Genomic DNA, 17,942 nt, shown 5'->3' on the forward strand with positions numbered 1-17,942 from the left:
TCCAGGGCAATGAGCTGTGACAAATATTCATGGCGGCCCATAAGATCTGCGATGCGAGGCACACAGGAATGCGCCTCACATTGCATTTGCATGAAAATGACTTGCAATGTGTCACTTTTCATGCAATCCGTCACAGCAATGTGTCGGAATCGCATAAAAAGTGGCCACATCGCACTAGTGCTTTAACCCCAGCCTGTGGCATTCAGTGTTAAGTCCATTTAAAAAATCTTCCTAAATTGTAATATGTGAAAAATATGTGCAAATCAGTTTTTAAAAAAAATATTTTGTTTATTGCTTTTATTTACAATTGCGCCATAACCTTTTATCCAAAATAAATTATATTCCTTATAATGTTTTGTTTAACAAATGTGAAAATAGGGATTTATCAGTGCTCCTAGAAGTGACTATAGTCTGGCAGCATTTGCAGGGCATTGAAGTATCCTACTGATGCTCCACACCTTGGAGTAAACTGGCATATGGTTGAATGGAAATCCTCTTTTTATTTTTCTAGGCTCCACGATTGGAAGCACAGATAATTCTTGGGTCACTTGTTTGCTTTCCGAATATGTATAAAGAGCTGCCCTTACTGGAGTCATCTGGTGGGGTAAATGACATCATTATAGACCACAAGGATGTTAAGGTAGGAAATGTGTTTCTGGCATCTTGTGCAAATGATGTAAAATAGCGGGGAAATTGTTTTACCTTTTTTTGGGGTGGGGGGACTGAGAGAGTTACTTAATTACCCTCTGTTTTTTTGTGACCTTTTTTGCATTAAAACATTTACTTATGGCTATCAGGGATAATAGAATGACCCCACTGGGAATCCGTTAGTTACCCCTGCTAAATCTATTTACCCCTATGTGTGCAGGTGCTCAATACATTATTTATTTTATTTGTCTGTCACACACTAATACCTTTATATTTTAGAGTTTCTTTTAAGTCAAAGCTGTAATTTGTATTAATATTTAATAACTACATCTCTTCTTATCTTTCGCTTTTTTACTCCCTCTCTATGGGGGCTATTCAATTAGTCATATTTTTATTTTTAGCTAGTCATTCGACATATTACTATTCAATTGCTGCTCTTTTCGGATGCTGTTTTTTTTTGTTTTGTTTTTTTAAATTCAATACTTTTTATTGATATTTGAGACTTTTTTGTGACAATAACATTACATATAATGCGCATCGGAATCTGCTGCGCTATATGAGAAACTGCAAATAAATAATAAATAAATAAATATAAGAAAAACTAAATAAAAACAAAAAGAAAAGGTAACATCACAAACTGCATTTACAGGAGTACAATGTAAATAAAGTTAAAATGTACATATAGATGTAGCCAGGCTCATCCTTGCAAGGGATGTCGATTCTACCGCCATCCCCGCCAGCGGCCGGCTACCGCCAGGGGCTCGCGCGCCCCGTGGCAACGGAGCTTGGCTGGGGTCCCCGCTGCTTCCCCCGCTGTCGCCACCGGTCCCCCTCTTGCCCCCACCCCCCGAACTGGGCAGCGTCTCCCTGAAGCAGAGACGCTGCCCAGCCGCCATGATACTGGGACGCACGTTCGTGTGAGACGCATGCGCGTCCCAGTCTCTAACGCCGGTGCTCGCCAGTGAAAGGGATCTGGCAAGCGCTGGCCAAGGATGAGCTCCATCTGTAGCTACACTTGAGACTACTGAAGGATGTACTTGTTCATAACTTCAATAAACAGGCCATGCTTACATACTTGCATGATGCAACGTTTTAATAATACTTTTTGTAAGTAACAAGTTACATGTACTTATCGTCTCATTGTGGTACATCAAATACTCAGTGCCTGTCCACTCCAATCTCAATATTAAAAACTGGGGTGTGACATAGATATACATAGCTAGTGTAGTATATGGCACACATTGCGCCTGACACCGCCCGAACACATCGAAATTAGAAAGGAGAGAAGGAGGAAGTTTGATTGGGGAATTTTTGGACATACTATCTATAATCAACCCTGGTCTGCATACTGGTGTATGAGTGCGGAGTCAATCCACCTGTTCCAGATATCATAATATCTTCTTTCGGAGCCCCTTGAGAGATATACAAACTTTCTTTTTCGTCCACTAGGGGGCACAGGAGTTCACGCTGGGTATGAGAGGTGAGGTAGCAGAGCGTGCACCAAAGGGTTACAAAAATGTACCCAGCATGCTCCCTGCCTCCCTTCTCCCTCATAACCCGCCCCCTGACCCTGGGTCACCAGTTTTTTCTTTGGTGCCAAGGAGAGAGCAGCACCATTATCGGGGCTGTTAGAACAGCCATGGGTTAGAGCTGCTGCGGTGGGTGCTCTTTTAGTGAATCACCGGCAGCGCAGCTCCATCACTCGGCGGTGGCGACGGCAGCGCTGGCGACTGGGGACTTCCGTCGCGGGACCCTCTCTCGGAGGCTCCCGCATGCGGCACTCCGTCCCCGGGCAGGTAAGTGGCGGTTCCCTGCTTGCAGGGAGCCGCGTCTAGCAGCGATCCCCCCCCGTTTGTATGGGAGTCAGCGGGGGGGCAGGCAGTGGGGGTCTGGACTGCTCCACCTTTCCACTAGATCACCAGGGACAATTAGTCAGGCTATGTCCCGGGGATTGATGCCTGAGGGGGAGGTTAGACAGCCTGGGAACCTACAGCCATACACATTGGAAATGTTGTATATTGGGCCTGGTTAGTACTTGAGTGGGAGACCACATAGGAACACCAGGTGCTGTAGGTTAGTCCCTCCCCCACCCCTGGGGAAGTGCTGAGGCTTGCTCTCTGATTGCCCCAGGTGTCCCAGCTCCTTGTTAAGGTCCTAATCAGCAGCCATTCTGGCACTTGCTGGGTTTAGAGATGGAGGCTGCTGGGATTCTCCCCCACACCCTGCTCCTGGAAGCCTGGTGTGTGTGTAGTATTTCTCCTCTCCTGCTGCTGGCTGGATTGTTGAGATCTGCTGATGTCGTCTTTCCAATATCATTGGAAGCTTGAAGACAGCCTGGGATCTACAGCTAATGCTGTATATTGGGCCTGGTTAGTACTTGAGTGGGTGACCACATAGGAACACCAGGTGATGTAGGATTGCCCCAGGTGTCCCAGCTCCTCATTAAGGTCCTAATCAGCAGCCATTCTGGCACTTGCTGGGTTTAGAGACGGAGGCTGCTGGGATTCTCCCCCACACCCTGCTCCTGGAGCCTGGTGTGTGTGTGGTATTTCTCCTCTCCTGCTGCTGGCTGGATTGTTGAGTTTTGCGGATGTCTTATTTCCAATATCATTGGAAGCTTGAAGACAGCCTGGGATCTACAGCTAATGCTGTATATTGGGCCTGGTAAGTACTTGAGTGGGTGACCACATAGGGACACCAGGTGCTGTAGGAGTACGGAGGGTGTAATGGTTAGCATTACTGCCTCACAGCACTGAGGTCCTGGGTTCGATTCCCACCATGGTCCTAACTGTGCGGAGTTTGTATATTCTCCCCGTACTTGAGTGGGTTTCCTCCGGGTACTCCGATTTCCTCCCACAATCCAAAAAAAAATATATATATATATTTTTGCCCCAGGTTTCCCAGCTCCTCATTAAGGTCCTAATCAGCAGACATTCTGGCACTTGCTGGGTTTAGAGATGGAGGCTGCTGGGATTCTCCCTCACACCCTGCTTCTGGAGCCTGGTGTTTGTGGTATTTATCCTCTCCTGCGGCTGGTTCTCTGATGCTGTCTTCCTTCCAATATCATTGGAAGAGATGAAAGTTTGAAACACTGTCACCATTCATAGTATTGGCTTTGCATATACGGTGTCTCCCTTTCAGCTTGCTGAATTGTTGAGTTTATCTGCCCATACCAAATGGCTTTGCTAAAGCTTTGTGGGTAAGGCTGCAAGTGTGTTGCTTGGGTGTCAGTGTTGTAACTGCTGGTGTTTTTTGTCTTTTATCATGGACAGTATGCCTAAGGCGAAACCTAGCAAGGAGACTCCATCTCCGATGCAGCGTACCTGTAGGGTATGTGTGGACATACTTTCTCGGCAGGAGGAGGATATCTGTTCCAGGTGTTTGGCCCTTGAAGCAGATCTTCTGCTGCCTTCACAGCAGGAACCGGCCTGGGCTTCGACCTTGACTCAGGTATTGCCATATTGACCGCTTGTCAACTCCTTACCTCCTGCGCCCCTGCCCCCTGTGGCAAGATAGTGTACGCATTCCCCCTGTTTCAACTCTTACTTCGCCTTCTGTGGAAGTTCAGGAAGGAGGGAGGAATGATGATCCTAGTGGCCCCAGATTGGCCCCGTCGAGGTTGGTACGCGGATCTATGGAACCTGTTGGTAGCCTCTCCTCTGAGTCTACCTCTGCGTCCAGACCTAATTTCACAGGGGCCATTCCGACACCCGGACTTGAGTCGCCTGGCTTTGACGGGCTGGCTGTTGAGGTGTCCCTCTTTAGAAGTTTTCCGGGCACTTCAATCGTCTCCTTTCGAGCCTCTGGAGGAGGTGGATCTGAAATCCTGGAAGGTGGCTTCTTGTTGGCTATTTCCTCAGCACGAAGGGGGTCTGACATGAGTGCATTATCATGGAAACCGTCTTTTCTGGTATTTCACCCGGACAGGGCGGTTCTTTGTACCAAACTGGATTTTCTTCCAAAGGTGGTGTCTGAGTTTCACCTTAACCAGGAAATAGTGGTGCCTTCTTTTCCAGGTTCTTCTGAAGCTGAAGCTTCTCTTGATGTAGTCCGTGCGTTGCAGATTTATCTTCGCAGGACTAAGTCAACTTGTAAGTCGGGTTCACTGTTTGTGTTTTATGGGGCCAATAAGAGGGGCTGGCCCGCTTCCAAACAGTCCTTGGCGAGATGGCTCAGATCAGTGGTTCGCCAAGCGTATCTTTCCGCACTGATTACTCCCCCGGAGGGGATTACTGCACATTCTACCAGGTCTGTGGGTACATCCTGGGCCGCTAATCGAGGCGCCTCGGCTGAACAGCTCTGTAAGGCGGCTACTTGGTCCTCTTCCCAGACCTTTATCAAGTTTTATGCATTGGATACCTTTGCATCGGCTAATGCACAGTTTGGTAGACATGTGCTTTCCGCAGTCCAGGAGCGTCCCCCACCCGTGAGGGGACAGCTTTAGGACGTCCCAGCGTGAACTCCTGTGCCCCCTAGTGGACGAAAAAGAAAATAGGATTTATGGTCTTACCTTGATAAATCCCTTTCTTTGAGTCCATAGGGGGCACAGGACGCCCTCCCAGACGCACCTGGTAGCGGGGCTTCCTATGTAGGAAAGTTCCATGGCTTTAGGGCCTGTATGCTATGTGGGTGTGCGTTTGCTCTTCCTTCTTCTCTGGCTCTGCTCCTAACTTGGGTTCGCTAACGAAACTGGTGACCCAGGGTCAGGGGGCGGGTTATGAGGGAGAAGGGAGGCAGGGAGCATGCTGGGTACATTTTTGTAACCCTTTGGTGCACGCTCTGCTACCTCACCTCTCATACCCAGCGTGAACTCCTGTGCCCCCTATGGACTCAAAGAAAGGGATTTATCAAGGTAAGACCATAAATCCTATTTTTCATGTCTGACCACATCATTCGTTAGGGATGTCCACTCTCTCAACGTTTGCCCACTAGGGGCCAGCCATGTCCTGGCAATGCGAACCTTTACCAAGGAAAAAAGATTAATAATATACCGTTGAGTAGGTTTGTCTAATACATCCCCGTCGATAACCGCCAGGATACATAACAGGGTTGAAGACATCCAGAAGGTCGACACACTCGTGCACTTTTCGGATGCTTTTTAGTAATATTTAACCAATGCAGTTTCATTTTTTAAGTTGAAACTACATCTGCAAAAAAGGCCCCAATGTTGTAGGAAACCTGCTCTTTGGGTAGGTCAAATTTAACGTCGACCTAAAAACAGTGAAATGTGACGTTTTTTCAGCTCGTCAAAAAAAAAAAAAAAAACTGACTTAATTGAATACTTTCCCATATCTGCTTATTTATTAACTGTCCTATTGGTTTACCTAAAAATGGCATAAAATTAAATAAAAGATTTCTAATCTTAAAACTGTACGTCAGGCCAGCCAGCTGTTGAGATGGCATTTTAAATGTAATGTAGTATACATTTTATTTTCCAGATCTATTTAATAAACATTTTACTGAAGAATGCCAGGGAGGAGCCTAACGAGGTGGCCAGGTAAGTGGAAAAGTAGGTTACATTTTGATTATTCATTTAAGAGCATACTGTAGGTTGTCAAACCTGGTCCTCAGGACCCCAACAGTTCGTACTTCCCAGTCTCCTCACAGAATCACAACTGTGCTCCACATTTGGATCTTTTAAAATGGGTCAGTGAGTAATTAGGAGAAAAGTGTACAGTTTGGGGTCCTGAGCACGAAGTTTGGGAACCAATGGTTTAGAGTATGTGTACTTTACGGATATGTTGATCATATGCAGAATATAAAAAGTGCTTTACACAAAACCGGTCTTCTTTAAGTCTTTAGTGCAGACATAACTGCGTCTATGGGGTTATTCAATGTGTGATGGTATTACCGACAGTCACCGACTGTAGTATACCAATGGGAGCATAAACAAGTAATCTTAGCATATTATATTTAAAAAAACAAGAGGTCTCTAGTCTCATTGTTGGGCTGAGAGAGAAGCTGTCTGTGGCCCTCTCCGGTCTGTTACCAGGTAGACCTACATATAAAAACCACTTTTGCCCATTTAGTAAAACGATTCAGAAGTTCTAGCTTACAATGGGAATGTCTGGTAATTATGTGGTCACCTTGGTGGCATTGTATTATCACTGTGTCTGACACTGCATACACTGACTGGTGGGCCTGCAATAACTAGGGGGGGTATATGGTGCTTTTGCCTGTGTAATTAATATCTAATAACAGCTCATTATTCATTTTACCAAGCTCAGAATAATGTCCCTGAGGTATATTGTGACCTGGGAATTCTACTGCGAGTCACAATTCATTGAAATATTAAGAATCTAATAAATACAGTAGTGACTTTGAAGCAACAAGGTTATTGCTGTGTTCTTATACGATGCTGTTTGTGCCATCAGATGCATTGCAATCTGCTGCCTTGGAGTGTGGATCTGTGAAGAGCTGATGGAGCATACCAATCACCCTCAGGTTACCGATGCCATTAACGTCATTGGGGTTACGCTAAAGGTAATTGTATTGCGTAGATCTGTAAACTAAGGGGTTTCCTCTGTTATTGACCACAGCTTCATGTTCTAGAATGATGTGTGCTATGACCGAATGCATCTACTGTACTGACTCCATGCACTCTGTCTTGTCTGAGTGTATTCTCACAAAACACCCTAGTTTCAGTAAAATGCATCTTCTAAGACAGGGATGGGGAACCTTTGGCCCTCCAGCTGTGGTTGAACTACACATCCAAGCATGCCCTGCAATAGATTTCGCATGGCCAAATAGCAAAATAGTAGAAGGGCATGCTGGAATGTGTAGTTCAACAACAGCTGGAGGGCCAAAGGTTCCCCATCCCTGTTCTAAGAAGTCTGGTACAGTATGTCTTGTTATTTTTTCTAGGGCATAATCCACTTAGGTGTGAGTCTGTGAATGCGAGTTTAGGCCCATACACACTGGGAGATTTTGAACACAACAGAAAAAAGTGACAGAATGATATATGGCGCTATGCTGCCCTAATGTTACAACTTACAAAAAGTGTCACCAACACTTAAACAATCATACCAACAGAAAAAGATGTAAAGCTGATATACATTTAGGCGCAATAATACTTAGAATAACCCGTGGGGTGTAGTCCTCTTTTTGTTGAGGGTGTCTCTTTTCAGTTATGTTGGAATCCAAACCATTTATATCCGTTGCCGTACAGGTGTTCGTGATGATCAGAAAAAGTAAACAAAGGCAAATATAAGTTTTATAATGTGTACAATGTGTAGATTGTAAAGTTTCTTTCAAACAGGTGTGCAGAATATTGTGTGCGTACCAAACTCACGTTTGTCTACGCTGGTGAACACTCATAAAGGTATCTTTTAGTGATATTTTTGAAGCAGAGGATTTTTTGCTTGAAGCAGAAGGTATTTCCTCTTTCAGATGTGCTCAAAATAAACAAAAATGCAACATGTGTAGAATTGACATGAACTAGATATGGGGTTTATTGTTTGAAATTATATGTGAGGAGCTAAATTTAGCATACCTCACTCACCAAAGAGTGAAGAATAATAAACATATAAAGGTTTCTTTGAAAAGTGGGCGTACCCCAACTCACGGTATTCAGATGTTTTTCAAATTCATAAAGGTTTCTTTGTCCTTTCAGCTTGTCAAAGAAGGGGGGGTCACCCGGTTAATCTCAGAGGGAAGTATGATAGACCGAGTATTAAAATTTACCACAGTTAAATAATATGTAATAATTATAAACCCATTAGAGGCAATTTGTATGGGGTGGGCGTACCCTAACTCACACTTGTGTGCTGGGTAGTCCACTCATAAAGGTTTCTTTGTCCCTTTAGAACCTGGGATTTTCATACACTTTCCCATTCACCGGAGCTCATCCAGGGTATATATAAAGAGAGAATATATGCCCAAATGTAGATGTTGTTTCTATTATACACCAATTTAGAAGATAGGCCAGAAATGATGGCGTACCTTACTCACCACTTAAGGTGGCTTCACCAAGCCTGTAGCGGTTTCTTTAAGGTTTTCCAATGATAAATCCCAATAAACGTTTTTTGTAAAAGTACGAAAAAGACTTTAATCCAATGAAGACCAAAGAGACCCAGCAGGGGCTCAATATACAATAAAAACAAGTCCAAAAAATGCAAACACCACAAATGGCGTAAAAAATACAATTTAAAAACAGAGTAGAATCCAATACATACATCCAGGGGGTGATGGCTGTTCACTCCTCTCCAGTAGCATCAACGCGTTTCGGTCATGGACCTTTCTCAAGATGTCTTAAATTTAGCTCCTCACATATAATTTCAAACAATAAACCCCATATCTAGTTCATGTCAATTCTACACATGTTGCATTTTTGTTTATTTTGAGCACATCTGAAAGAGGAAATACCTTCTGCTTCAAGCAAAAAATCCTCTGCTTCAAAAATATCACTAAAAGATACCTTTATGAGTGTTCACCAGCGTAGACAAACTGGGAGATTTTGCCCAGTGTCTATGGACAGCGATGTTAGGAAAATTGCAAACAGCAAGATTGAGCTGCTTTCAGTTCAAAATCACCCGGTGTGTATATGGGCCTTTTGTTTTATGAAACCCAGACTTTGCACAAATGCTCATAACCTGGGAATGCAAGATGGATTTAGAAATGCCAATTTGTGGTACTTGTGGGAGGGGGGTGCGAAATAAAATGCACTACTCTAGGAAGAGTGCATGGAAAAGTGTGGAGACCTTTGTGCTCCCCAAAAACTGACAATTTAGCAGAATCCTATTGAAGGACTCTAGTTGGCATAAGAAAAGTATGCCCCTTTCAGACCGCACTTTTTAACCAGTATTTTGCAGTTTTTTAACCTTTTCAAAACGGTTATATGTGCGGTCTGAAAGGTGCAGAATGAATTTACCGTTTCCAAAAATCCAGTATTTGGAAACTGTAAAAAAGCACGGTCCTAGGACCCAGCCAATAGTGGTCCCGATGTGTGAATATTTAATGACCCGCTCATTAGATATGCATGGTGGAGAGAGGCATCCTCTCTCCCCCCACCGAGGCATCCTCCCCCCCTCCTCCCTGCGTTGCTTACGGTAACTGCAGCCCAGGGATTTGCGGAGTGCTCCGTGCTGCTGGCTGGCTGAGGCTATATCCTCCGAGCGCAGGGCTACAGCTCGGAGCCAGAGAGTGCGATGGCACGGTGCTGTCCTGCTGCTGTCCGTGTTGCGGTGCAGATATACTATAGTCTCCCCCCTCCCTTTCCAGTCTCTGCTAATAATAAAGGCCCGCAGCAAGGCTTGGGAATAAAGTCAGATAAGCAGGTCCTGGAGCGCATCCTCTAGTCCTGCGCTGCGTGTTTGCTGTACACATATTACACACCGATAACACACAGGCCTGGCACCCATCACAAAAACTATCTCTAAGACCGCACTGGCTTTGACCCTGTATTTGAAAAGTTTCCAAAAACGGGTCTGCCATGTAAAACAAAAACGGCATTTAAACAGTGATATACCGTTTAAGAGATGCAATGTGAAAGGGGTTTTACCTGGCAGACCCGTTTTTGGAAACGTTTTCAAATACAGGGTCAAAGCCAATTATGCGGTCTAAAAGCAGCAGTACTGGACACCTTTTTTTTATGTGAAATGGCTGATCTGTGCATTTTTTATTTTAAAGTAAAAAAGTGCTAAACAGCAATTGAATTATGTATGAATAGAATGAAAAATAATATAATAAAAGGTAATTTGTGTGTCATTTGAAGCTACTTTACATCTATTTAATAGGATGTAAACTAATGCTAAAAAAAACATTATTTTATTTATTGAAATAAATGCTTTAGTTACATTTTTGGGTGCATAAAATTGAGCTAAGTAAAAAAGTCAAAAGGCCTAATTAGTCATTACAGCGGGTCCAGACATTTTGACATAAATTTTCACCCCCTCACGGACTGTGTACAACTAATTGCAAATTTAATTGAAAGATGCTATGCCAGCTTTGAATTGGATTGCAAAATACAATTTGCAGTGAAAATGTCTCACGCCTACATGCATAAGAAGGTTTAATGTTACTTGTCAATGATCAATCCTCAATGAAACCAGGATATGATTGACCAGTGATCTATTTTCTCAAAGCACTTTCCAGTTTTTAGCAATATGATTCCCTGTGTCAGGGCTCTCCTGATGGCGTTTAGCTAATCACTTTCAAAATGCCTCGTGGTGCTAAAATGGCCCTTTGCTCCTTTTGGAGGTTCTTGTTGTTAGGGCAAGGCTGCCAGACGCCTTAGGAGGTGAAGCATCAGCACCATGCATTGCATACCCTGTCTCCTTAGACCAGGGATTTTTGACATATGGTCCTCCTGCTACTGTGAAACTACATATCCCAGCATGCCCTGTCACAATTTTGTTATCAGAGCATGCGGAGATGTGCAGTTCCACAGCAGCTTGAGAGATGCATGTTCAGAATATGAACACCCTAGAGCAGGCGTGTCCAAACTATGGCCCCTCCAGCTGTTATGAAACCACAAGTCCCATCATGCTATTAGGGAATGCTAAAACTATGGCAAGGCTACAGTTTGGACATGCCTGCCCTAGAGTAACAGAATTTTTTTCAGGGCAGCCCACTCCATAATCTTGGCCGGACTCTGGCTCATCCTGCGTACCAGTGATCCAACCCCTCCCAAATTCTGGCAGCTTTCAGAACCATGCGCCCATACACTTTCTAAACCTAATTCATTGTGGAACAAGATGTATTCATCACGCAAACAAATTTAAAGCTTGCCCTGCTTTATCTAGAAAAATCTAGAATTTTTCATACTGTATATGTTATGGTGTGTATAAGCATCATACATACCAAATTTGGTATACTTTGGACAATGCCCGATTATACTGTTTCCATATACATGAATACCACGCTTAACATTACATAATGCGTGGTTAAATACCTTATATATTATATTTTAAATTACATGAGAAAACCTTATAATTTGGGACATGAGGGAACCAGGCAAAGAATAACTAATTTGCTAAATCTACTTTGCTATGTACTGTTGTTTGTTTAGTAGGTGGTAGTCTGGTTCTGTAAACAAAACAATCAACAAAAAAATCCTGTGTGGCTGTTTCAAATTGTATTTTTTGATCGTCTTAAATGTTATTTAGAGAAATATCGTTATGTACATATATTTGGGTTACTAAAATGTTAACAGACAGACTTTAATATAAAAGATTTCTCTCACTGCTGTAACATGTGCTAAACAGAACATAGTTTGTGTTTTTAGCTTTTAGCTCAGTGCTTCCCAAACTGTGTGCTGTGGCTCCCTGCGGTGCCTCGGGACACTTGCAGGGTTGCCTTGGATTGGTGGTCCAAAACCAATTCAAATTTTGTATGGTCAATTAAATAGGCAAATCCAGAGATGGTGGTTGCCAATATTGTCCCTCACCACATAACTGAATCTAAGGATGACATATAAACACAATTTTGTGAATTACATTTTTTTCTCTAAAATAATTTCTCTTAATAATAAAGTTTTGGCCTGGGGTGCCATGAAAATAATTCTGATACTCTAGGGCACCGTGATTCAAGAATGTTTGGGAACCCCTGTTTCAGCACCATGATGTATGAGCATCATGTACTAAGGAGGCCTTGTAGTTATATATAGTTATGTTATATATAACAGCTGTTTATTTCCTTGAAAAAGAAGAAAGCATAATGCCTTTTGTTAAAAATGAATGAAGTGTTTCTGTGTGCCTATGTATGTATAACCTATGCATTTCATTGTATGCACTGTATTCCTGCCAGCCATTCTACTGCAGGAAGAAATAAACAGCTTTGATGTTTCTGTGAGTGTTGCTCTCATTGCTTGCCTTACTGACAGTAGTGCTGAGTTCAGCACCACGGACAGCTACAGTCCCCTGTTCTTTAAGGTCACATCACTTCCTGAAAGCTGTGAGCAGTGTAGTCCATACGTCTTCAAAATCTGCCATGATCTACTGTATGTAGCAGTCTGCAGTGTGATTATTGTATATGTAATGCAACTGTTACAACAAATGGCATTGTTTTCATTAATTCATTAACTGTATTTTATTTTTAAGATATACTTTTTTTTTTTAATAAAGTTTTATTACTAATTTACTACACATTCTGTATAGCTATCAGTCTAATAATGATTGAATATATAGTTCCATATGCAATCCTTTTTATTTGCTTTGTGGCTACTGTATTTACATTTTCTTCTAACTGTATAGAAATAGGGACCAATTTTTTTTTTGAAGAGTCAATCAAAACTGCTTGTTTTTGCCCTATTAGAGATCAACCAATATTTATTTATATTGCATAAATAAGAAAACAAATGGAAATGTGTCGTTAGTAGTAGTAGTACGTTTATTTATAAGGCGCCGCAAAGTGTCCGCAGCGCCGTATATAGCAAACAAAAAACAAATGACAAGGTAATGTACAGGGTGTGTTGAAAAATACAGTATAAATAGGGGTATAGCTGGTAGACCTAAAATCAGCATCAGTTCAGAAGTAGGTGTCAAAATTGTTGAGGAGACTGAAGATGAAGTAGAGGAAGGGAAGAACAGGACAGGAGGACAGGTGAGGTAATGAGGTAGGGTGAGTACGTGAGGCAGGAGGACCCTACTCATAAGAGTTAACATACTAAAAATAGGTGGGTGGACGAACGAAAAACTACAGGATAAGTAGGAAAGGAGGGGAATGGAGGCAGGATAGGAGGATCAAAAGAGGTTAGGAGGAGGGATAGGCTAGTTGAAAAAAGTGGGTTTTGAGGGAGCGCTTGAAGGAGGTAAGGGAATCAGAAAGCCTGATGGGTGGCGGGAGGTTACTAATGGCTAGACCACTATTATCTGTGGAATAGTTTATACATATCTATTCTTGTTTTGTTGTTCATGTTACTGTCACTAGTTACAGTACCTATGTAGGGACTGTTATGCACTGCAGGTTTAATAACAGACTGGTTTTATTTGTACCTTACAGTTTTCTAACAAAGTAGTTGCTCAAGTGGCCTGTGATGCTCTTCAGCTTTTGGTCTCATACTGGCGAGAACTTCAGAATCCTGAGCTGCCTTTGTCCATAAAGATCACAGAGGTGGGTCATTTTTGTATAATTGCTTAGGCAACGAGTCTGTTTAGTATAGTAGAGACACAGAATTTTTTTTTTTTTTTCAAAAAGTTTTTATTGACAGAAAAGTTTCATTACAATACAAAAAATGTTATTATCAAGTAATACAATAAAATCCATTAGTTACAGTAAAGGTGCCCTTACACGGTACAATATTTACGTGTGGTTTGAACTGGATCGCATCGCATGCGATTTGCGTGCAATGTGATCCAAAGCTAGTTCAAAAAGCACGGGCTGCACAGACTTTATGTGCTGTGCGATGGGATGCCCACAGGAGCGCGTTTCACATCGCATGGCACCCTCGCACCGTGTATGGGCACCGTAAGAAAAGATATTCTTAAGCTGGCCGATCTGCACCATTTTGACGGGTCGTGCTTTCGGTTGTGTGCACATCGTGAGGTATGTTGGTACGGTGCACGGTCCCGCGGGTCGATGCTCAGATCGTACGTGCTGCATGTATGATCTGTTGGCTTTGCTTGCTGTTGTAAGCAGATCGTATTTGCGTTTAAAGCATGTACGATCGCTCGTTCTATCGCTCTTGTGACCTGCATATGATCAAGTGTATGGCCAGCTTTAGATAGATGTCGGATTCTGTCCTGGGTTCATTTGGTATTAGTTATGTAAGGCAAGTGTAACTAATGAAATAGGGATTACTGATCCCTATCTGGACTGCCACATGTGTTTTCTAGTGCTCTTGTGCTTAAGCTATTTAATAAAATATTCCTTATTCCTTTTCAATGAATCAGCTAATTGCTGCTAAAGGAGTAATTTTATATATGGCCCCTCTTATTGATTGATCACTTTTTTTTTTTTTTTAAACATTAGATTTTTATTAGTAGGACAAGCTGGGATACACATGAACATGTCATTATACAAGCATATTCGATATATATTACTAACAATATAACAGGGCACATAATAGGAAAAAGAATAAAAATTAGAGAACGAAAAAGGGATTTTCTCCCCTCACAGGGAGGTGCTTGAGGCTAACTTAGTCGTAGCTTGTCCAGTTTTAGATTAATATCCCAGCGGATTGTCCCAAATTTATTAATACTGAGAATAAACGGTAAGAAGTGGGTAAGGACAGACACATGGGGGGGAGCAGACACAGGACGGGGGAACACAGAGAAAGAGGTTCTTTAAGTAGTGATAACAGAAACTTTAAGAAATCAGGGGAATCAATCATTCATTTCGGGTGAGTGGAGGACTAATAAGTCAACTGGTTCAATGTGATCGAGGGGCTGACCTCCTCTTTCCCGGAACTCTCCCCACTTAAACCATTTAATCTGTATTGAGGAAGGCGAAGAGGAGTATTTACTACCAGCCGTCTCAAAAATATAGTGTTTATGTACGTTGTTGATAATGAGTTGGATATTAGGCACGGAGGGGGATTTCCATAGCCGGCCTATGGCCGCCTTAGTGGCAATTAGAATGTGGCCCAATATATATTTATCGCAACTAAGCAACGGGAATGGGATGCTATGGAGCAGGGCCACCGTGGGTTCCAGCGGGACAGACAATCCTAGGACTTCCTTGATTAGGGAGAATACCTCACCCCACAGCGGCTGCAGGAACGGACATTCCCAAAAAATGTGTATTAAAGAGCCTACACATCCACAGTTCCTCCAACAGAGGTTAGATGTCGATGGCCAAATTGCGTGAAGCCGCCGCGGGGTGAAATACGCCCTGTGACACAGCTTGTAAAACATTTCGCAGTGGTGTAAACATCTAGATATCCCAAAGCAGGACTTGAATATTGATTCCCACTCGGAATCCGGGATGACCCGAGACAAATCACGCTCCCAGCTAGTTTGAGACACAAATTTTTCCTTCTTGCCCAGTGAAACAATATATTGGTACCATCGAGAAATACCTCCTCTGTGGTTGGTGGAGGACAGTCGGAGAGTCATTGCCGCTGGCCAACTAGGCAGACGTTTCCCCATATGGATAGATAACCAGTGGCGAATCTGAAGATATTTAAAGAAGTCTTGTTTAGATATATGGAACTGTGTCTGGAGTTGGTGGAAAGATAGGAGGGAACCCGCGCCCAAGATGTCTTTCAAACAAGCAATTCCTCCCTCCACCCAGGCGCCCAGATTGAGGTCCGGGATGAGGCTAGCCAATGATTTGATAGGGAGGCAAGGGGCTGGGAGGGAAACATCTGGATCTGTTGCTGTCACCGCGTGCCAAACGCCCAAGGTGGTCCTGATCGCAGCGCCCGGGCCTGTCCAGGTGGGGACCGCCTTCTCAGGGAGGAGAAAAAGCTTGGATAGCTCGTATCTCTCCAGGAAGTGTCTTTCTATGAGAACCCACGGCTTGGGGCTTGTGTCGGCGAACCAGTCGCGAGCCTGACTAAGAATGCAAGCAGAGTGGTAGCTATCTAAGTCAGGGTACGCGACCCCACCAGACTCTTTTGGTAGCACTAGGGTGTGTCTGGCTATACGTGGTCTGGCTCCTTTCCATATATATTGAGAGAATAACCTATTGATTCTGAGGGAGAGGTGTCTGGGGAAAGATCTGGGGATAGCGCGGAATAGGTACATTAGTTTGGGTAATAACATCATCTTAGCTGCTGCTATGCGCCCCAGCCAGGATATTTCGTGGAGAAGCCAGTCCCGCGTGAGTTTCTCAAGTGAGCTTAACAGAGGGGTAAAGTTACACTCAATGAGGTCAGCATCTCTTGACAGATGGACTCCTAGGTATTTAATGGCTCGCGACTGCCAAGCATATTTGTAGGAATCTTTAAGGAGGGACAATGTCGTCGGGGGGATGTTAAGAGGAAGGGCTTCCGTTTTAGTTGTATTAAGTTTATAATACGATATTTTAGCATATTTGTCAAGAATATTGTGTAGTTTGGGGAGAGAGGAGGTAGGATTTAATATGCATAACAAGATGTCATCAGCGAATAGACTAATTTTGTGAGGTGTGTTTCCAATTTCGGGTCCCTCCACCTCTTGGTCAATTCTAATGGTCTCAGCCAGAGGTTCTATAGCCAGTGCAAAGATGAGGGGCGAAAGAGGGCATCCTTGCCGAGTTCCGTTTGTGATGTTAAAACTAGAAGAGAGGGTTCCATTAACAAATATCTTTGCAGACGGGGTCGAGTATAGGGCCATAATAGAGTTTAAAAATCTACCCTGGAAGCCAAATGAGAGCAGCACAGATTTGAGATAGCCCCAGTGCAGCCTATCGAAGGCTTTTTCTGCATCTAACGACAGAATTAGTAAAGGTGTTTTGTGAAAATCACAATATTCCATTATATTGAAGACTCTGCGGGTATTGTCTGGGGCTTGCCTACCTAGTACAAAACCCACCTGATCTGGGTTTATAAGGGAAGGGAGAAGGGGGCAAAGGCGATTTGCTACCAATTTGGCGTACATTTTAACATCAACGTTTAGAAGCGCTATTGGGCGGTAGTTTAATACTGATGCAGGCGATTTGCCTGGTTTAGGGATTGCTACAATTTGCGCTTCTAGCATTTCCTTGGGGAATGAGTGGGAGGTAGAGGCTTCATTAAAGACTTTTAGTAGAACTGGGGCTAATTCTAGTTTATAACTTTTATAGAAGTTAGATGGGTATCCATCCGGTCCCGGGGCCTTGTCTCTGGGTAAATCGTCAATAACCCTTTCCATCTCCACGAGGGTCCAAGGGGAGTCTAAAGTCAGGCAGGTCTCATGATCTAATTTAGGTAGATTCAATTTATTTAAGAAGGTTTGAATGTCAGCCTCAAGCGGTTGGGGAGTTTCCATATCAGAGTGTAAATTGTACAGCTGTGCATAGTATTCTGCGAATGCGTTAGCTATCTCGCCTGGGTCCGAGACACCAGCTCCCCCTGGGGTGGAAATATGATGAATTCGGGCCTTCGCCCGGCGCCCCCTCAATTTGCGGGCCAATAGCCTACCTGCCTTGTTGCCAAAGACATAATATCTCTGGTTCAAGCGGGACAGGTTACGTTGCACCTCTTGGAGATAGAACGAGTTAACTTTTTCCCTCATTACCCGCAGCTGTCTAACAAGGGTTTTGTTAAGGGGGTCTGCTTTGTGAGCTTCCTCCAGTCTAGTCATTTCCTGTTCAGCTAACTCTAGATCTTTCTTGTTTGCTCTTTTGAGCCTGGCGGCTGCTTGAATGATAGCTCCTCTTATAACTGCTTTAAGTGAACACCAGTGGTTAAAAATATTGGTGTCTTCAGGGGAGTTACTGTCAAGGTAAGATGT

The 17,942-nt window shown here is 43.4% G+C and overlaps 1 protein-coding gene across 3 annotated transcripts in view; it reads left to right on the forward strand.

Annotated features, from left to right (window-relative positions):
- RALGAPA2 (Ral GTPase activating protein catalytic subunit alpha 2) overlaps nt 1-17,942 on the forward strand; it is a 323,658-nt gene that overhangs the window by 179,113 nt on the left and 126,603 nt on the right. For all 3 annotated transcript variants that reach the window (XM_083175921.1, XM_083175922.1, XM_083175923.1), the window contains 4 exons: nt 512-640; nt 6,087-6,145; nt 7,023-7,131; nt 13,588-13,698. In XM_083175921.1, the coding sequence (XP_083032047.1) occupies nt 512-640; nt 6,087-6,145; nt 7,023-7,131; nt 13,588-13,698 (408 nt within the window). The remainder of the gene's footprint in view (nt 1-511; nt 641-6,086; nt 6,146-7,022; nt 7,132-13,587; nt 13,699-17,942) is intronic.

The sequence above is a fragment of the Crinia signifera genome, chromosome 3 (genome assembly GCF_055691185.1).
Source record: "Crinia signifera chromosome 3, ASM5569118v1, whole genome shotgun sequence".
Lineage (NCBI taxonomy): Eukaryota > Metazoa > Chordata > Amphibia > Anura > Myobatrachidae > Crinia > Crinia signifera.